The sequence below is a fragment of the Dysidea avara genome, chromosome 4, assembly GCF_963678975.1.
Source record: "Dysidea avara chromosome 4, odDysAvar1.4, whole genome shotgun sequence".
Lineage (NCBI taxonomy): Eukaryota > Metazoa > Porifera > Demospongiae > Dictyoceratida > Dysideidae > Dysidea > Dysidea avara.
The window spans coordinates 46,439,766-46,461,599 of record NC_089275.1 but is presented as its reverse complement, the minus strand read 5'-3'; the positions used below and the strand labels follow the sequence as shown (position 1 = coordinate 46,461,599).

Genomic DNA, 21,834 nt, shown 5'->3' with positions numbered 1-21,834 from the left:
GGATGTACTCAACTTCATTTTGATGATGTTGCATGAACCAACATAAAGTGTATGAGTGTGGTATGAGGATCAATTTACCAATAGTTGATGCATCACCACAATGAGCTATGTTCTAATTCAACTTGCTTTTGTCGCATACATTTTGTATATTTATGTAGTCAATTTTGAGTAACTGAATTGTAGCTACATTTCTACATCCTAGTCATGGTACTATGTATACTTATTGCATGACAAAGTGTGTATGCAGTACAGTATTGAGTCTGGGTATTCAAGTTTATCAGCTGTACTGAGCAAGGTCAACACAACCATGTGGATTTGGATAGAGAAGAGTTGTATTATGTTGTGTTCCGAATCAAGGTGCATTACCAAGATGAATCCTTCATATGAAGAGTGGTCACTATAGAGAGATTGACTGATTGAAAATTGATTGTTCGTAGAGAGGTTGTGTGTGTTCAATTAGGGTAGATATCGCGATTAGGGTAGTTCAAGGGAGATAAAGTAATAGAGCTTCGAGAAGTTTCAGCTCTCCCTGTGGAGTTACCAAGGAGTGAAAATGTGTCTTGTGTCTCCCTGCACATTGAAGACTGCAATAGCAACTTCATGATATGTGACCGGATTTGCAAAAAGGGGTCTTCCACACAAATCCAATTATATGAACTCAGAATACCATAACTCAGTGCTCAAGAAACACATTAACCTGAAACTTTTTTTCATCCACTAAGCTATGTTGATGCTCACTTTTGACTAAATTTCAAGTCAATAGCCTTTTCCACTCAAAAGTTACGAGTCATCAAAGTTGATAAATCGGATGTGTGCGGAAGACTCCTTTTCGCAAATCCAGTCACATATTGTCCACGATTCGTAGCCTGGTAAGGTAGATGTATGTTCAATTAGAGTAGTTGAACGTAATCATACGTTCTTCCTCTCTCATAATGGCGAATCTTCCTGTTAGGTAGCCTGATTGGAGTGATCATAGCTCGTTAAATTGCCACACCTACTACGACTGTTTCCTTCTCCCTTACAGTGGTGTTGTTGGTAATCCTACGTTTTAGGTCTGTCTGTAGTCCCTGACCTGCTTATATTCGTGTCGCAGTAGTTGACACTTCTCTATCCTTGTAGTGGACAGCACAGCAGGGTGCAGAGTGTGTGTATTCCCGGCGAGTCTTCCCTCTGTAGACTGTCAAATAGCCCGATCATAGCTCGTAGACTTGCCACACCAACTACAAAACTCTCCTTTTATACTGGTGGGTGTGATAAAAAAAAAATTTTTTTTTTAAGTTGCCGGATGATAGCGTACACACCAGATCACATGATCAAATTCGCTGATGTGATTGGTTAAATCATGAAAAAGTGATTGATCCTATCTCACTGTAAGCTTTTAGATATTAAATTTTAACCATGACGTCATCTGATTTCTATTGGCAACGTGTGTATACCGGGATGCCGTATACGCGTATCATAAACTTATAATGGCCATTGACAGTGATAAGTATCTCCCAACCAAGGTTAGCACGTAACGATAGACACGAAAACCACCTTATGACACATTGTTATGGACGGGTAGTTGATTTAGCGAGTTTGAAGCTAATCGGGGGAAAAACCTGGGAGGAGTTTGTGTTTGAAAATTTTATGGCCTCGATTTTAACGTTTTTCGTTCTGTCGGCCACAGGAGAGTGAAAAATCTATTGTAGGCTGGGATGAGGAAGGCTGGTAACACGATAAGGGTCTCAAGGAAGTTATGGACGAATTCGTGTCTTCCTAGGGTAGTTACGGTGGTTTAAAGGTTATTTTCCGTAGTTCAACGAATCGCCACCAATCCTGGATCATAAGATTTGTCTCAAATTCTAGAATTGAATGGTACCGATCCGATTGAAATCCGACCAGGAATGACGGATCAGTGCTCGAAAAACACGTGCGTGGGCGAAGAGAATTAATATATAGATTAGCACTTTACAGCATACACACAATGAAACAACAGTAAATATGACAGTGACCAGCACTGAAGGTCTGACAGCAACATGTGCTGCAGCCTTAGGATTACCTACCCTACAAGGACTTAAACCTAGTGACTTAACTTACTGACTGAATAAGGTGTAACAGAAAAGGGACCAAAGTAAGGAAAAAAATCCCTCCAACCCCAGGATTCGAACTGCAGGTCACCCAATGTCTAGTCGGGGCCACACTCAGTCTTCCTCCAGGAGGGATGGATTTTCTTCCTTAAACCTAAAGTATTTATTATTAGCACTTTACAGTGACCAGCACTGAAGGTCTGACAGCAACATGTGCTGCAGCCTTTGGATTACCTACCCTACAAGGACTTAGACCTAGTGACTTAACTTACAGACTGAATAAGGTGTAACAGAAAAGGGGCCAAAGGCATTTGCAAACCTGTACTACTACTATGGTCTGTTCACGTTCACCTGAGCACTCATTTCTTGTAAATAACTCTTGTTGCATTGGCCAGCTGCCCAAACATTTAGTAGTATTGTGAAGCCCTTTAAACACCCTAACTGTTTATCAATAAAGTGCTTTGATACCAGTAAGAACAAGTGAGTGATGAGGCTTCCAATACATTTAGTATGGATGATTCAGGCATGCAAACATGTTTACAACATAAAAACATGACTTGTTCCACCATTGGGAGTGAACACATGTTCACCTCTTTGATATTACCGTATTTGGCTGGAGAGAAGTTAGTAATTTATGTATATAGCTATGATGGCAATTCCTAGCATGCACTTTTATGGTATAATACTGCACAAAATAGTTATAAATTTAGTTATGTCATATAAACCTTGTTTAAAACATACAGGTGATCCAAGTAGCTGCACAAGCTCACAATTGTTGGTCTATCCTTTGGAAGATTACTGAGGCAAGTTTTGATTAGAGAAATCAATACACCCAGCTGTATCTTTTGAAATGACTTGTCGCTTTCCATAACATCAAAATATCGTTGACGCCTCTCAACTTCAGATTGTGCCTTCATTTGACGAGTCACAGGATCAGTCACTACAGGTTGTGAAGGAGTGGGCCACTGATGGGATAATGTGTGGAGCATCACACAACCAAATGAGAACACATCCACTTCAGCTCCATATTCTACAGGCTCATCTGATAACACTTCGGGTGGCATGAAATCTCTGGTTCCTGGCACCCTGACTAGTATCCTTCCATCTAGAAATTTATTAGCATTTAAGCAATTTATCTTTGGTACCATGTCTGCCCCTAACAATATATTGTCGCTTGACAGATCACAATGAACGGCAGGAGGAGAGAGTGAATGCAAGTATTTTATACCCCGTGCAACTTGAACAATGATTGATAACTTGGTTTGTGAGGTTAGAAATAAAGGGCTGCGTTCCTGCAACCAACCGGTTAGAATAGGAAATCGTTCTGTTACTAGTCTTGGTAACATGGCACCAGGAGAGTAGTATATGCCAAAAACATGAGCAATGTTAATGTGAGACAGTCGGATATTTTGTTCACAGTTCTGAAAGTACTTTTGCTTGTATGCTTGAAGCTCGGATATACTGAGACCATCTAGAACAGAGTGAATTTCCAAAACAGCAACTGTTGACTCTCTCCATTGTGCTTCTACAATTGTACTGTGTGATCCTCTCCCAATTTCTCTTCCAAGCTGAATATCATTGATGACAAATTGTTGTAGGGAGTGTGGTATCCCATGAGAGGCATGACCAGGACCTCCAGTCAATCGTGACCTCGATCGTGACATTTAGCGGTACTGCGTGGATAGCTCAGTCCCTATATAGCAGCTGAAAGTGAAATACTTTGACGGCTTTGACTTAATATTTGAGCGCCGTTCGACGAATATCAATCAGTCATGAGTAACACTTTACCGGCGAGCATTTTCGTTATCAAATAAGTACGAGTTATTAGAAATTACTATATACAGGTAGTCTGTTATGGAACGCCAAATGCGACAAAAATTCTCGCAAAATCAAACATCGCGGATGACCCACAATGGTATACAGTCACGTCTCATTACTTCATTTATCTGGATTGTTATAATGAATGTTATTATGCTATGGTAAAACCCGTCACTTCATACACATCGATGCGATGTTTTGTAATCGCGCCAGGAAGTGAGTGGCAGTGTGGGGACGTAGCTATGGATCGAGTATATATGGATAAATACTTTTGTGCTGTTCCATGGGTATATACCCAGGGCAGGAAGACTTTAGCGCCAGGACTAGTCTGGTGTCGCCCGCCCCTTCGCAAAAGTTTTGCGAATGGCGGGCGGCGCCAGACTACCTTAGGGCCTGGGGTGAGAAGCGGGTACTCGGCTTATGAGGTCGATTGCAAGGAGAGTTTCCCTGTTAGTAATCCCACTACTGTGTTTGTTTTGTAGAGATTAGAACATGCTAAGCAGGACTGGAAGGCTTGCAAGTTTATCAGTACTCAGAGAAAATTCACCATATTTGTAGCTACTACTGTAAAGGGTGAAAGGTGTGTCCATCATGTAAAGCTACATACTGTCTCTGTGTATACACGTAAAGTGCTGACTAGGTAAAATAACTTCAGTTATCTGATCATGAATCTTCATAATTTAGTATTCATGGGGGCTGTGTAAAATAAAGTTTTCTAATTGACCAAGAATGTTGAACATTATGTAGCCTAGGATAGCTTAAAACATCCATATAATAAGTCAACAGAATTTCTGTATATAGAGAGGCCTAAAAGCCATCACCTCCTGAAAATTACCATTTCTCTACTACAAGTCTGTTGTGAAGCACCAATAATACTACTGCCTGCTGGACAAAAATGCCTCAGGATTCAATCTCACAATGGGTATTGGGAAGATGTCCTCCGTTACAGGAGAGTAAGTTGTCAGGAAGTATCTCATTAAAGGATTGTACTGTAGCTGAAATGGATGACAAAAGTGATGCCACCACATCAGTCAAGCAACACATCAAGCATAACAGGTTCTCCTTGACTACGGGGAACGAGTTGTCATGACAGCACCAACTGCTGAGGACTGGTTGTCATGGCTATAGACTATTAGAAAAGTTGTAAAGGAGTTTACATCACCATGATTAATTCGTTGTATATCATTGTCATTTTAACAGATTGCATTCAACTATTTTAATGGATGATGATAGGTGTGAATGTTAATAATTTATTGTCAATAATTAGTTTAGGATTAATTTCTATAGTCTAACTTCTTTCAATAGCTTCCAGATCCAATCTTGTGATCAAAAAAGAACCTTTCAGTTGGCAAGAAGTTAATGCTGTTATTTTAGTCCATTGGTTAGCTGCTCAGGCTTCATTGGCACATGTATAGCTATATGGCATAGGACCACTAGCTGGACTTCCTGTACATATTTACAGACTTTCTCAGAGGTCATTACTAGGGTAGCACTTCTAATGTTATACAATTTGCTTGTGTTTAACAAAGCAACCGGCACAGTTAGCTTGTACAAGAGTCAACAGTAGGCCTGGTTCACAGTTTATCATCTAAGATTGTTGTATAAACCATGAGGTCAAACACTATTATATAATTGTAACATATAACATTGTAGTTTGTTACACCTAGTTGCTACGATAAGTTCGATAGTACACATCAATACATATTATAATATTCTTAATTTTGTTGATCATTAAAGGTATACTGCTACTAAACCTTATACCTTTAGAAGGCAATTTTGTGGATAAAGGAGTCCACATACTTGATGGAGTGAATGACAACAGTTACTAGACACCATACGTATAGTTATTGACAAAGAATATTACAATGCATGTGGCTATTTTAAATAGCTAGAGTACATAGCTATACTTGCGGCTTCTGTATTCTGGTCTGTAAGGTGAATCAGGTGATACACTACACTTCAATTAAATGCAAATTTAGGTGCTTCGAATTCTGGGCTATGCCATCTAACTGCCCTGAAAATGGACTTGACATGTAAGTTGAGATAATATTAAGGTAGTGAAACTTTTAACATGCTACTATGCAATCATAACTATGACTAAGACAAGTAACACATGAATTATGGATGCAATAGTGATGATATGTAGGGAATGAACAAATGTCACATTCATTATCTCACCCACGCTCAATTATTATGGTTGTTGTTACTTTTAAAATGGTTGTTTTTAACATTGTGATTTAAGTTTCACTAATGTATGAAACCTACCTTGTACGGCATGGTACATGTTCATAATTATTGCAAAATTATCATTATGATGATGCACATATATTCAACATATCATCATGGTGAGTTAGTGCTTGTTAGTGACTATGAGTTGGTACAATAATAACTGTTGGGTATAGATCAGATTGGTATGGCCGGGAAAAGGTAGTTTATTGCCACGACCACGTGCATCCACAAATTCCTAATGTTTCATTCAGAGCATGCAGATTGTGGGTAAGTTCAAACTGACTAGCTACTAGCAATCATCAGGGTACATATGAACTTGATGTTGGACATGTACGATTTTTCAGTAAAGATTCTCCCACATCCATTATGTCACTTGTTTCAGTATTTCTTAGTTTTGTAATGTAACAGACTCTCAAGTACATACAATACATTAACTATGATACAGCAAGGAATTGCATGTTGTGTTGACTGTATAACAAGCACACACGCAGTCAAGTTATGTAGTGTAAAGTGTGTAGCACTGTAACTTTAATATATGCCACACAGCACTGACTTATGTGGCATACTTTTGAGTCCATTCTCTGGCTAACTGGATGTATTGTGGGTGATTTTCTTGATACATAGCAGCCACGTCTGATCGCACCACATACACAGGGTCAAGACTAGGACAATTTAATAGGTCACTGATGCGAAACAACACTGTGGTAATGGTCATAGAGGGATTCCAATATGAAAGCTCCAGTATCTCAGATTTAATAATACCACTTAAATCAATGTTTGGATGGTAAATTTCTGTGCTGAACACAATTCTTGGTCGTCTAAAGGGATAATCTGTGGGGAAATTAATCCTGAGAATGAAAGCTCCATCTTCGTAGGGACTGCCAGGTGGTCCAATAATGATGGCTTGCCAGTGATAAATATCGGAAGCAACAGGACCTGCTGTAACAAAGGGGGACTCATTTTCTTCCATTTCTTGCAACTCTTTCAATATCCTTTTTGATTTAGCTGGAGAAAACAGAAAGTACATGTCTTAATAATAATAAAGTAAAATTAGAAATTTATATTAACAGTGATTAGTGCACAAGGGACTACTGAATATAGGTCAAGTGGATGAAGTGGTACTTGCAGACTTAAAGAACACTCTCAATATGATAAGGAAGAATATTGTGTGTGAAGATCAAGCTACTCTATTAGAGCAGTCATATACCATAGCTACTCCAATAGAACATTTGACTGCATGATCAAAAGCCACATTGCCCTATTGCGAATCGACACTTTACGATACCACCTTTTTACAGCCAATCTGATTAAGATAAGTATAATTATTACTCCTGACATGAGCATTACTTACAAGAAATGGCCAGTATTTCCAATGCTGTTTAAGAAGCCAGCTTACTTTATATAAGCTTCTGGTAATACACTTGATCAAGACACGCATGCAGCCAAGAAAGCCAGCATGAATATTGACAGGAAGAAAGAAAATGCAATTCCAATGCATATGTGTAATTTCTTCACTGCTCACGTCACTTTGTCCCGAGGTGTGCCTTTAAATATGTTACAATACACACTTGCTTTTGTCCTTTTTGTTCCAGTTCTTTTCACTGCATCACTACAGTCCAAGGCATGCCCTGCTAGTACTGCACATTCACTATTACACTCCTGTACTTTATCCACATATATACATGCCTATGTATACATGCTTATCCAGGTTAGCCTGACACTATCTGAACATACATTTTTAAAATGTAAATGAAACACTCTAAGCCTGCTAGATAAGCAGAAATTATGAACAATGACACAAGCATAGAGACAGCTAGACCTAGCAGTTCCATACATTAGCATTGGACATGAAACAATTAATGGAGAGATAAAGATTTAGCTGTGTACATGAGTATGAGTTGACTCATATATTTAGCACAGAAAAGTTGGCAGTATACAAAAGCAATGTGGATACAGTAGGACCTCCATTATCCGAACACCTGTATGCCAGCTGAATCATAAAAGTGTTCAGATAAGTGAATTTGTTCGGATAAATGAAGCCCATTGATTTATATACAGAGCTCTGTTGAACTGAACATACAACTGTGACAAAATACTCTAATAGAACAGTCACTGCTACTGCTTGGATAATCGAGGGTTCAGATAATCAAGGTCCTAATGTACCTCATCAAACTTTACAAGACCGAATACCATAACATAAACCTGTTTTTGAAAAATTTTGTTGTGGTTTTGGTTAATGCTGCAAAGCTGAGTATAATATGAAAATCTTTCTCCTCAAGACACACGCAATTAAGTGGATAACAAGATGTCAAATTTATCCCAAGCATTATCCAGTACTCTACAACGTAGGTGAAACCTTTTTTTTACATATATGAAATGGTATGCTGTTGGATCATTGACCACCCAACAGTTGCCACTTACAGCAACTCCATTGTAGAACCTCAGTCAGGGAATGCAAGTCAGATACTCTACAGGTGATGGTGTAACTTGGACATCCCTAGCACCTTTGTAAACCCATACATGTTTAAAGTTTTGTTCAAGGTAAAAAATTTAGTTGTTAAATTGAACACCTGTCACTAGGTTCTTTACAGTGAAAAGGTCACTACCCTTTAAGAAATATAAGCAACCATTGAAATACACTCAGATAACTCACAGTAAATCGTTTTTGTCAACAATGTATATTACCTGAGTTATTCTTTGGTGGCACTGGCTTACTAGTCCCATTAATCTTTCTGTAAATAAACAAAAAAACAAACCTATGACAAATTCATATTTTTTTGGTCTCATCACAAAGCAGTGTGTGCATCTATTTTGTATTTACCACCAATATTAAAATTAGGCTATACAAAATTAAATAATTAGTTCCCATCCATAAATTAGCCATGCTAGAGGGTGAGATGACTCTCATGACTGAGAATGCAACTTATTTGGTCTGACTACGCCTAGCCAAGTCAGTAACTAAAGTTGATGTTGAGCAACGTACTTCTAAAACCAGGCACCTATGTAGATCAACATTGAAACCGGGTCACTACTGCTGACCCGGATGACCCACTGATCCGGACAGAATTCCGGGTCAGACCCAGATTTGACCCGGATTAATTAAAGCCGAGGCATGCGATAAGAGCTATATTTCAGGTAGTCTCGAGCGAGCGAAGCTACGTTTTGAGCATTCAATTAGTATTGAGTAAACGAGTAGTTATATGATAACTAAGCAGGTGAGTTTATAATTTAAAATCAGTCAGTGGGTTTTGGTTCCACGTGTAGCTACTGTGAGTTTACAGACAGCAATTGAGTGTGGCTTTGTGCATACCTAGTATTACAATTTCCCAATATATTGAAGTGGGTGTGGCTCGCAAAAGTATTTATCCTGCTGCAAGACTAGACTATAGACTAGTCTGGTACATCGCAGACCCTATCCGCTGGGGCTTATTGGGATGTCTATTATCTATGGGCTTATCGATTAGAGATTATAAGCGCCCTTACAATAATCGATTAGTGGGGGTGGCTCACGTAAGCTTGCAGACAGCCAACGGGCACAGTTTTAGGCTACAAACTGCACTTACTAATAAATGGGCGTGGCTGAGCATATGTTTGTACTGCAATAAGTGGGCGTGGCTCATGAAAGAGCTATGCGACTAGCATTTATAAGTTTCCATGTTGTCAAATAAACAATTTCGTTTCTCACATGTAAACCGGGTCAGACCCAGATGACCCGGAGAAAATGTGACCCGGATGACCCGACCCGGTTTCAACGCTGATGTAGACATACTAGCTATCCCCTGCTATAGCTATATAAGCATTGAATTAACCGAGATACTGAAATAATAGAGATTTAATAATTTAAAAATATTTAAATTAATTCATTGATTAAAGTATAGAGCATTTCTATGATTCCACAGAGCTTTGCTGTAATACCATCATTCGTCTCTTGTTTCACCACTTTTTATCACTTGAATTCCTGCTTCATTTTAAATATATTTTATAGCTATAACTTGCTTAGGAGAGATATGACAGAAATATATGCACAACTTCCCAAGAATGTGCAGCGCCCGAAGGAGAGTGCGTATATTTTGGTCATATTCCTGTTATAGTCTATATACCCCAGTAGATGAAATGATTAATGATGGAAATTTATAGTAAAAAAATAGTACCTGTTTGAGATTGAAATCGTGCATGCATTGATGAACAGACTCTTTAGCGGAGCCATGTCATCTACTCACGATTACTGAGTTGTCCATGAAGAGTTCATCACCTATACACTCACTAGCTCAGGTAATTATTGTTGGTTGATTTAGGCACTTGTTATTGGAGACTTATTTACTGTTTAGGGAAGGATTTAGCAGACTGTGTGATGTTACACCATGTATGGTAAGCATAGCCACAAAGTGTGTGCTTCTGATCTCAACCACAGGTGTGGTATGTATATACTTGTTGAGATCAAAAGCGCCACGCTGTGGTATATAACTGATATACCATGGCAAACTGTGGTATATAACTGATATACCATGGCAAACTGTGGTATATAACTGATATACCACACTTTGTGGTTACAATTACCATATATGGTGCAACTTCACACATTCCGCGAAATCCTTATCTAAACAGTAAACAAGTTTCTCATAACAAGCACCTAAATCAGCCAAGTATTATTCACTTGAGATAGAAAAAGGATTTTAAGTGAACTCCTGTCTCCTTCGTGGATAACTCACTAATCAGGAGTAGATGGGTGTGGCACCACTAAAGAGTCTAAATGTCTGATCCATCAAGGATTTCTACTGATTTTGAGGTGCTGTTTCACTATAAATTGCTATCTATGTTTCATCTACTGGGGTGTAAAATATCATAGTTATAACAATAACACAATTACTCAATATGGCTAAATAAATGCACTCTTGGGAGGTCGTGCATATATTTTAGTTATATCCTTCGTAAGCGTGTTGTAACTATAATACCCTAGTCAAAGAAATAGACGTACATACATACTAGAGAAATCTACACACATAATATATACTGTAGCTAGAAACCCATGGGAAACAAATCCTATATAGGTATACTGTGGTTCAGTTATAACGGTCTATATTTTCACTTACAGATACTCCAAAATACCAAAAATTTTTGGTCTGTCTACTGGAAGATCACTAAGGCAATCCTGGATCACATATAACAACATCTCTAATTGATCATTCTCGACTGAGCCATCATATGCCAACATATCGAGGTATTGTTGACGCCTTTCAACTTCAGATTGCTCCCTCATTTGTGGATCAGTTCCTACAGATTCTGATGGAGTAGGCCACCGATTGGATAATGTGTGGAGCATCACACAACCAAATGAGAACACATCCACTTCAGTTTCATATTGTGGCTGGTCTGATAACACTTCGGGTGGCATGAAGTCCCTGGTACCTGGAGCCCTGATAATTTGAGATCGACTTTCTGGATCAACAATTCTCACCAGCCCCAAACTACCAATCTTGGCTACCTTTTCAGACAATAATATATTATCACTGGTCAAATCACAATGAACAATTGGAGGACATTGTGAATGAAGATATTCAAGACCTCTTGCAATGTGCACAAAAATTGACAACTTTTCAATGAAGTTAATAGGCTGGTGGCAGTGATCGTTCCCTTCCAGTCGACAAGTAAGACTACAATGAAGCCATTCTAGTACCAATCTAGGAATGCTGGCACCAACAGGGTAATGTAACCCAATAAATTTAACTATGTTTGGATGAGACAGCCGACCACTTCGCACACATTCTTGCATGAAAGTTTCTTTGCAAATCCGAAGCTTGATATCATTAACAACAGAGGGTCTGATTTCTTTCACAGCAACTGTTAAAAGGTTCCACTTCGCTGCCACAATTCTGGCGTGTATTCCTCTTCCGATTTCTTTTCCTAATCGAACATTGATAATGAAAATATCATCACAATAGGGTCCAACTCTCTCACAGCTTTCTGAATCGAGTGGTGAAGCATGTAACTTCTCATTTCGTAACCCTTGCATCGCTTTGAGCACCCCTCGAGTCTGGCACAAACCGCTCTGTATTTCAGTGCAGGGGCTTATCGATTAGTTTTAAGCGCCTGCTCTGCCTCAGTGAAAGCAAGACTAGGCTGCTAGGTATACAATCGCGAGAAACGCAATAGCATGGTTCCCCTCCTATGCGTCACGCCCCTCTAATGCGGCGTTGAGTCATCACGTGATTGATACTAATACTTATTAGAACCCTACATCATATTATGTTTTAAATTATCAATGAAAATCACAAGAAGTGATTGATAAACATGCGATTGCGACCACAAACGAGCTCAAGTATCATGAGAAACTATAAACTGAGCTGAAAATGAAAAAAGAAAAAAACCAGACAAAGCAAGCAAATGAAAAAGAGCGGTAGCCAGGCTAGGTGAAGTGCTCCGAAGAAATAAAGTTTATGACAAGTCAGTGCATGCCAGTGTTTATTGATATCCACTCTACTATCTAACTATCTCTACTAAATTATCTATTTAAGATGACACAATCAAGAGTGGTCACATAAAATCACAGGCACATTTGACAATGAGTTTGCCCCACACTGTATTTGAAAACATGCACTTTCAGTCTAGGTTTGGTATAGAAGCTCCTGAAAGACTTGGAATAGGCTTCTAGACTGAAGCAAGGATTTTATCCTATCCTGATGAATAATTTCTCTCACTGCAGAAAAAAATGGCATTCATGTACACCCAGGGCCGCCCACAGGGGGGTGGGGGGAAACTGGGGCATTTTGGCCCGGATCCCAGCCTGAAAGGGGCCCCAGGAGGGCCTCTTGAATACCTGTTTAAAAGATTAATATACTCTAATAGAGCAGTCAGATCTGATACTCTACTCTAATAGAGCAGTTGCAGTATTTCTTCAGAGGAGCAGTGTAGCAAGCTTATAAATAAGGAGATATGGTTGGTGAGGGGTAGCTATTGTCATTGTCAGCATGTAATGACCTTTTATTATTATTATTTTTTGGTCTTCAACTTACAGCTTGAGTGAAGTTGTGATTCAGAATGGAAACCTCCTTGCCCCTGGGGCCCCACTTCAACTCTTTGCCTTGGGCCCCTTAATTTCTCTGGGCGACCCTGTCTACACCAAGTGTATACATGATCTATATAATATTTTATATGTCCTAGAAATTCACTCTTCTTACCCTAATCACATAGTGATTTGGTTTGCCATACATTTAGTCCAAACAGTAGGAGTGCAACTATATCCCAAATCACACTGGTAGTTTCTAAAATTGCACTGTTAATCTGACAGTATGGTGCTATTGGAACCAAACGACAAATGGTATTGCCATAGTGATAAATGCTGATAGTGTAACAACATAATATTTGCTTAGCAATAGTTGCTAGGTAACTGTTACCAAGGCAAATTCATTTGTACCATAGCAAAGGTTGCTAAACATAATTACCCTTTTGCCATGATTATTTTCAAATTTCTGTTGCTTAGTAACAGTTGCTAGCATGGAAGGTGATCACTATGTGATTAGTAGGCAATCACACACATTTTCATGCAATTAGTGAATAATTGTACTTGTAACAGCCAAAATTGCACTCAAATGTGTGTGATTACCTATATTATAATCTTTAGCACACACACACACACACCATCGAATCTCTAATATCAAACCTTGCAGCTTTCCTGAACTGAACAATGGGCACAAGATAACCTAAGGGTACCATTACTCAATCTACTGTACATCATATGACATGAATGACAAGAAATAAAGAGAAAAGTAGAGAGCTGAGCAAGTTTCTGCACAAGTAGCTAAACTGCACCACTGCACATAACCAGCTGACCATAACTATACAGCCAGCAATCCTTCTCCTGTCAAAGCTACAATTATAAATCCTTCTGACTAGGACAGAAACCGTGCAACACTGTAAATTCAAATGGGTACAAATGACCCAAATTTTTGGGTTGTTTTACCTGCAATTCAAATGACCGATTTTTTGGTAGTAATGACCCAAGGATGTACTTGGTTATTTTAACTTTGTAAGATATAGTTATATTACCCAGATGCCCTAAAGTCTCTTCAACCTCTAGCCAAGTGTTTGAAATAACCTTACCATCATGGTTATTTTAACCATCTGTGGTAAAATTAACTCACGTCACAAAATATTTGTTTATTTGTTTGTTTACATTAATTAACAAGTCAGTCATCATTAGTAATAACATACAGTAATCACATATTCGCAATAGTTGTTACGTACTGCATCTTAATACTTTAACATACCTGATCTTATAGAAGTTTCAAATTGTATATCAAGACACACGGTAGTGTGTCGTGCGGCCCAAGAAGCCGGCGCGCAACACCCGTGAGTATATTGACAGGAAGGAAGAAAACGCAATTTTCGCACCTCCGTAGCTCTGTGCTTCCTTGATGAAACAAGACGATTTTTGCTGCGGACACTCCCTCCACCTTCAGCACTCCATATTCCAAATTTGCGCGAAATCGCTTCAAGCGTTCCCGAGATATGCAACTTCAAAAATTGGTTTTTTTTTTTCTTCCTCTTTTCGCACACTTACAAAAACTGCTATAAAACGCGAACGCCATATCCGATTGCCTTGTAATTTGGCACACTGAAGCGGAGTATAAAGGCGCATCTCTGTACCAACTTTGGCTAGGATACGATAAACAGGAAAAGAGTTATGATCGATTATTCACGAAAAATAACACCAATATGTTGTCACGCCTACAGGGTAAACCGCGTATGGGAAGAAGCTGAAAATCGGTGGGTAAATAGGTTAACTATTGAACCTCAAACCTTTTGTGGTTTGAAAGAAATCGAGCTAAAAACCAGGAAGATACAACGAAAAAACCAACAGTGTGTAACAATTACGCAATCGAGATTAGCTAATAAAAAACGATTACTTGCCACGCCTACCAGATAAACCGCTTGGGGTAATGCTTTGAAAATCGCTGTATAGATGGAGTAATCATCTTAGAAAAGCTCTTCAATGGTGTAGTAGAATCAGACTTAAAGCCACGGAGTTATAACACGAAATCCAACTTGGTGCAGCAAGTGCGAGATCGAGATACTCTAATAGAGCAGTCATCCTAATAGAGCAGTCACCCTGAAGAGAATTCAAGAGATCAGCTAGAAACAGGTAACCTGTATAGAGATCAGCTACAAACAATTCACCCTGTAGAGTGATCAGCTACAAACAATTCACCCTGTAGAGAGATCAGCTAGAAGAAGTTACCTTGTAGGGAGTTCATGCAACTATGGAAAGAGATAGTTCAGCTAGAAGAAATCACCTTGTAGAGTTCAGCTACAAAGAAACTACCATGTAGAGAGTTCAACTACAAACAAATCGCCCTGTAGAGAGATCAATAGAAGAAGTTACCTTGTAGATAGTTCAGCTACAAAGAAACCATCATGTAGAGAAATCAGCTGCAAAAAAATCACCTGTAGAGAGTTCATTTACAAACAAATCTCCCTGTAGAGAGATCAGCTAGAAGAAATTATCTTGTAGAGAGTTCATCTACAAACAAATCACCGTGTAGAAAGATCAGCTAGAAGGAGTCACCTTGTAGAGAGTTCAGTTACAAAGAAACCATCATGTAGAGAGTTCAGCTGCAAACAAATCTCTCTGTAGAGAGATCAGCTAGAAGAAGTTTCCTTGTAGAGAGTTCAGCTACAAACAAATCATCCTGTAGAAAGATCAGCTAGAAGAAGTTACCTTGTAGAGAGTTCAGCTACAAAGAAACCATCATGTAGAGAATTCAGCTGCAAACAAATCTCCCTGTAGAGAGATCAGCTAGAAGAAGTTTCCTTGTAGAGAGTTCAGCTACAAACAAATCATCCTGTAGAAAGATCAGCTAGAAGAAGTTACCTTGTAGAGAGTTCAGCTACAAAGAAACCATCATGTAGAGAGTTCAGCTGCAAACATATCACCTGTAGAAAGATCAGCTAGAAGAAGTCACCTTGTAGAGAGTTCAGTTACAAAGAAACCACCACGTAGAGAGTTCAACTACAAACTAGTGACCTTGTAGAGACATCAGTTACCTTGTAGAGAGTTCAGCTACAAAGAAACCATCATGTAGAGAGTTCAGCTGTAAACAAATCACCCTGTAGAGAACTCAGCTATAAACAAACATGCCCTGTAAAAAGATCAGCTAGAAGAAGTTACCTTGTAGAGAGTTCAGCTACAAAGAAACCACCATGTAGAGAGTTTAGCTACAAACAAATCACCCTCTAGAAAGATCAGCTAGAAGAAGTCACCTTGTAGAGAGTTCAGTTACAAAGAAATCACCACGTAGAGAGTTCAGTTACAAACTAGTGACCTTGTAGAGACATCAGTTACCTTGTAGAGAGTTAAGCTACAAAGAAACCATCATGTAGAGAGTTCAGCTGCAAACAAATCACCTGTAGAGAGTTCAGCTACAAACAAATCACCCTGTAGAAAGATCAGCTAGAAGAAGTTACCTTGTGGAGAGTTCAGCTACCAAGAAACCATCATATAGAGAGTTCAGCTGCAAGCAAATCACCTGTAGAGAGTTCAGCTACAAGCAAATCTCCCTGTAGAGAGATCAGCTAAAAGAAATTACCTTGTAGAGAGTTCAGTTACAAAGAAACGATCATGTAGAGAGTTCAGCTACAAACAGATCTCCCTGTAGAAAGATCAGCTAGAAGAAGTTACCTTGTAGAGAGTTCAGCTACAAAGAAACCATCATGTAGAGAGTTCAGCTGCAAAAAAATCACCTGTAGAGAGTTCAGCTACAAACAAATCTCCCTGTAGAGAGATCAGCTAGAAGAAATTACCTTGTAGAGAGTTCAGTTACAAAGAAACCATCATGTAGAGAGTTCAGCTGCAAACAAATCACCTGTAGAGAGTTCAGCTACAAACAAATCTCCCTGTAGAGAGATCAGCTAGAATAAGTTTCCTTGTAGAGAGTTCAGCTACAAACAAATCACCCTGTAGAAAGATCAGCTAGAAGAAGTTACCTTGTGGAGAGTTCAGCTATAAAGAAACCATCATGTAGAGAGTTCAGCTGCAAACAAATCACCTGTAGAGAGTTCAGCTAGAAACAAATCTCTCTGTAGAGAGATCAGCTAGAAGAAATTACCGTGTAGAGAGTTCAGTTACAAAGAAACCACCATGTAGAGAGTTCAGCTGCAAAGAAATCACCCTGTAGAAAATTCAGCCACAAACAAATTGCCCTTTAGAAAGATCAGTTAGAAGAAGTTACCTTGTAGAGAGTTCAGATACAAAGAAACCATTCTGTAAAGAGCTCAGCTGCAAACAAATCACCTGCACAGAATTCAGCTACAAACAAATCACCCTGTAGAGAGATCAGCTAAAAGAAGTTACCTTGTAGATAGTTCAGCTACAAATAAATCACCCTGTAGATAGATCAGCTAGAAGAAGTTACCTTGTAGATTATTCAGCTACAAACATTCACCCTGTAGAGAGAGCAGCAAGAAGAAGTCACCTTGTAGAGTGTTCAGTTACAAAGAAACCACCATGGAGAGTTCTATGATAAATATATGTATTATATATATAATTTGTACATTTACTGATAAAATCAGAAATATTTAAAGTACATCTGCTTCACCTTTTCTTCTTCCTGTAGTAAAGAAAAAAAGACAGGTTAAAAAAGTCCCAAAGCTGGCCATAGGCCGGCTTTGGGGTATACAAATACAAAAAGAAATGAAATCTAATCCAAAACAGCCAAGCTGTAAAAAAACAGTGCGGCCCTCAAAAAGGCTATGATGAAAAAAGATGTGAAATCCAAGGTGGCGGCCAAGAAATGGCTGTGATGGTAGGTTAATGGTAAAAATTTTAATAACGGCAATTTAGGTGAATTTTTTTGCCAAGACCAAGTGGCACAAAAATTCACTTGAATTGTTGTTATTAAAATTTTTACCATTAACCTACCATCACAGCCATTTCTTGGCCGCCACCTTGGATTTCACATCTTTTTTCATCATAGCTTTTTTGAGGGCCGCACTGTTTTTTTACAGCTTGGCTGTTTTGGATTAGATAAAACCTATGTTCTCCATGTTCACTTTTGATTGTGGGATGTAACACATTGTCAAATGTTATAACGGCTAGTGTACTGTAAATTTAACCATGTAGCTGGTCATCTAATCTGTGCCATAGTAGACTTGACCATACACACTGAAATTACCCAAATATGTTATTTCAACATCCTAAGTGAACAGTTATATTGACCTACCCTAGTTATTTTGACCAATTTAGTCCAAAAGCCTACCCTAGTTATAACTACTTTTAGATGGTCATTTTAACAAAAAATTTTGTAGGTTAAATTTACCCATGGAGGTTGAATTGATCCATTTGAATTTACTGTGAAGGTCTCTAAAAATGTGACTATTAAAAGTACCCTCAAAAACATTATTATACACTTTCAGGACTGCTGAAACATAAAATTAGTAGACCCCATGGTAGTGCATTAGATATCTACTGAAGGTGCTAGCTAGTCAAATTTTGCCTTATGTGCAATTGAACCTAGTTATAAATTCTTACACATGGCATAGTTAAGTGGTATGTACATAGCTTTCATGCACAAGAGGGTGTGGGACATGTTTATAGAAAAAGCACTATAAAATAATATGTATTATATTGCAATATGGTTTATTAATGATTATTTAAATGAATTAAAATGTTGGAAAGAACAGCTGAGACTGAGGGAGGACTGACAAACAAGCAGCTATAGGATCAGAAGCAGAGTGGCATACAGCTGTAGGTCGACACAGTCAATATGGTTAGTGAACAACATTAATTATTTGTATTTGCATCAGACTATATCAGTATAATGATCAGATCAGTTGTTAGAAGTACAATGGAAGTGAGCATATAGCAGAGCACAGCATGACGACTGTTTTGTTACTTGTGTATGGCTGTAATATAAAGTAGTATTTCAGGGCGTCTGGGGGTGTCGCACCCTCCCCTCCCCCATGGATAAGATTTTAAAGGCTTGAGAACTGTTATGGTAAAAACATGTAGTAATAACAATGCCATAGTGCAATGACTTTTTAAAGCTTATTTTACAGCAGTGGCCTTGTACAGCATGCAGTACACATGTGTACAGCATGCAGTACACATGTGTACAGCATGCAGTACACATGTGGTTTTTGATGCATGCATTGTTATACTTTAGCAAAATGGACACCATATTTTCTACTCAATTTTTTCTACTGGTTTATGTGTTTAGCAGCCATAAATCTCTGGGGTATCAATCAGCTACATTTTGTTCAGTGGCTTTTGAAAGAGAAATTTATATGCAATCAAATTAATTTTTACTATAATATTATTATATAGTTAAAGCTTAGGATATTTGTGAGTCCATGCACTCTCTTACAGTCTCGAGCTCATCATATCTTGCTTGGTCAGTTTTGTACAGTTTAGCAGCCTCGGGTGTTAATGGCTCATCAGGCACAATAGTGACTGAAGTGACAAGAGTAGGTCATTTGTGCACGTGGGCTCCCCACTGTATCTCTACACTAATAATACCATCAATATAGGTTAGGATAATACATTGATGTTGGGAAGATCACCACACATAGGAGGCCTCCATGGATAGTCTGTTCAAAACAAGATTTTTAGGGAGCCTTTATAAGGACTGTCTGGTGGACCACAAATAGTTGTGTATCATGCAGTAAAACATATTCACTAGAGGATGCCATCCCCAATGTCGGGCCCCTGTTTCAGCCTCTAGAGGATGCCATCCGTTTGAAGCTGATCCCTGCCCTCACTGGCCATGGTGCTTGTTCTGCCTTAGAGCGTGATGTGCTCTCTCTACCCTGCCGCCTAGGTGGCTTGGGTATTGTCAATCCTGTAGACATTGCTGATTCTCAGTTTACTGCATCTATCAAAATCACACACTCTCTGAGATCTTTGATTGTTGCTCAGAATCTACTAGCCCCTCTACCCGACGTTAGTTCTATCAAGGCTCAGATTCATCAGGATCGTCGCTCTACTTTCAGGGGGAGGGCTTCTACGATCAAATCTAATCTTTCGTCACAATCCCAAAGAGTTTTAGACCTGAACAGTGAACCGGGTGCTTCTGCCTGGCTGACAGCATTGCCTTTAGCAGAGCAGGGATTCCATCTGATGAAGCAAGAATTTTGGGATGCCTTGCATCTTAGATATGGCTGGAAGCTCCTGAACATACCCAGTCACTGTGTTTGTGGGGTCCCATTTTCTGCGGATCATGCTATGATTTGCAGACATGGAGGCCTCACATTTGTTCGCCACAATGCTTTGCGAAACATCACTGCAGAGTGGCTTTCCAAGACATGTCATGGTGTGGCCCTTGAGCCACCTTTACAGCCACTTACTGGGGAGATCATTGCAACTAAGACTGCCAACCGTCAGGATGAGGCTAGGGCAGACATACATGCTAGGGGATTCTGGGGGCAGCGGCAAAGTGCCTTTTTTGACGTAAGGGTGTTTCATCCTAATACACCGAGCTACTGCAACACCAGTGTCCCCTCTTTGTATCGACGTCACGAGGCACAGAAGAAACGTGAGTATGGTGACCGTTTCAGAGAGGTTGAGCAGGCCTCCTTCACTCCCCTTGTGTTTGCGACCACTGGAGGTACTAGGGAGGCAATAGTTTTCTACCGTCGTTTGGCTGACCATCTATCTCGCCGCGGCTCTACTAGTTACAGTCAGACTCTGGCTTTTATCCGATGCACATTGTCTTTTTCTCTACTTCGGTCAGCTACAATGTGCGTACGTGGAAGTAGGTCCATCTCGCATCGCTCCTCTGATGCCCGGCTCTCCTGAGATGGGCCGCATTGATGAGCACAGGGACTTTTAAACTTTTAGCAATCTGGTCCTTTTTATTCAGTTGTCCAGCACGTGCTTTCTTTGTGCTGGGGGTGGTAGGCAAGGGCAGTCCATCCAGCCCGGGGGGGGGGGGGATTGAAATTGTACACATGTAATTGCACATCAGCATTATACCCCTGGAGGGTCCTGCTGATTAACAACTAATAAGGGAGTATCTCCAAACTGATTTTGGTACGCTTAACGTCATAATGACGCTAACTTCAGCCCCCCCCCCCCTCCTTAACGTCACACTATGAAAATAATGCATTGGCAATAGAATCACAAAACGTTATATTCTTTACCTGAAAACATAGTCTACAAACAGTATAGCTGTTTAATCACGTCACTTTCTCTGTTCTATAGCTGTTTACACTATAACTGCTTTAATAAAAATTAATAACGTCATGGGCTGAACCCCCCTTCCCCCTTACGTCATTATGACGTTAAGCGTACCAAAATCAGTTTGGAGATGCCCCCTAAGTCGTTCCATCTTGCTACCGTAATCCTGGCGTGTGGTCCCGGCTCTACCGATTTCTACCCCTAATTGAACATTATTGATAACAAAATGTTCAGGCTGCATTCTTTCTATCTCGCTTTCTATTTCAGCTGCTGAAGCATCAATCCCTCGCCGTGGAGGTTTAGCTATCAAAAGAATGTTGATCCCAGCCATCTAGTAGAGTGGGACACACGAGACTAGCCATCTGGCTTGTAAAAACTAACGTCACCTGCACGTGGTCAGGAATGACACGTGACAGCATGTGTAGTGTCGGGATTAGATCAATAGTAATCAATAATAATAGCACTACAACACACAACTACAATAACAACTAATGCACTACAACTGATTACTGTAAAACTAGAATGGTACGGTATTAGAGGCAACCTAAA

At 39.4% G+C, this 21,834-nt stretch overlaps 2 protein-coding genes across 3 annotated transcripts in view; both read right to left on the bottom strand.

Annotated features, from left to right (window-relative positions):
• The window catches only part of LOC136252460 (uncharacterized), a 49,640-nt gene extending 45,690 nt beyond the window's left edge, over positions 1-3,950 (bottom strand). Inside the window, exon 1 of the mRNA XM_066044890.1 lies at positions 2,811-3,950. Within this exon, the coding sequence (XP_065900962.1) occupies positions 2,811-3,733 (923 nt within the window). The 5' untranslated portion in view covers positions 3,734-3,950. The remainder of the gene's footprint in view (positions 1-2,810) is intronic.
• Positions 3,951-6,218: 2,268 nt separating this feature from the next.
• Positions 6,219-12,304, bottom strand: LOC136252461 (uncharacterized). 2 transcript variants are annotated; one of them, XM_066044892.1, is made up of 4 exons: positions 12,072-12,304; positions 11,207-12,017; positions 8,802-8,848; positions 6,225-7,121 (listed from the first exon to the last, which is right to left on the bottom strand). In XM_066044892.1, exons 2-4 carry the CDS (start codon positions 11,884-11,886, stop codon positions 6,670-6,672), a joined length of 1,179 nt encoding a protein of 392 aa, XP_065900964.1. In that variant the 5' UTR covers positions 11,887-12,017; positions 12,072-12,304; the 3' UTR covers positions 6,225-6,669. The 2 variants fall into 2 exon arrangements, with proteins under 2 accessions (XP_065900963.1, XP_065900964.1); XM_066044891.1 differs by having other exon boundaries at positions 6,219-7,121; positions 11,207-12,304.
• Positions 12,305-21,834: the final 9,530 nt, after the last annotated feature.

Coding starts and splice junctions, on each gene's coding strand:
- LOC136252461 (XM_066044891.1), bottom strand. CDS start 12,126: ATGCAAGGGTTACGAAATGAGAAGTTACATGCTTCACCACTCGATTCA. Junction 8,849..11,206: donor TTTGGTATTTTGGAGTATCT/GTAAGTGAAAAT, acceptor GTTTATTTACAG/AAAGATTAATGGGACTAGTA. Junction 7,122..8,801: donor GCCACCAAAGAATAACTCAG/GTAATATACATT, acceptor TGTTTTCTCCAG/CTAAATCAAAAAGGATATTG.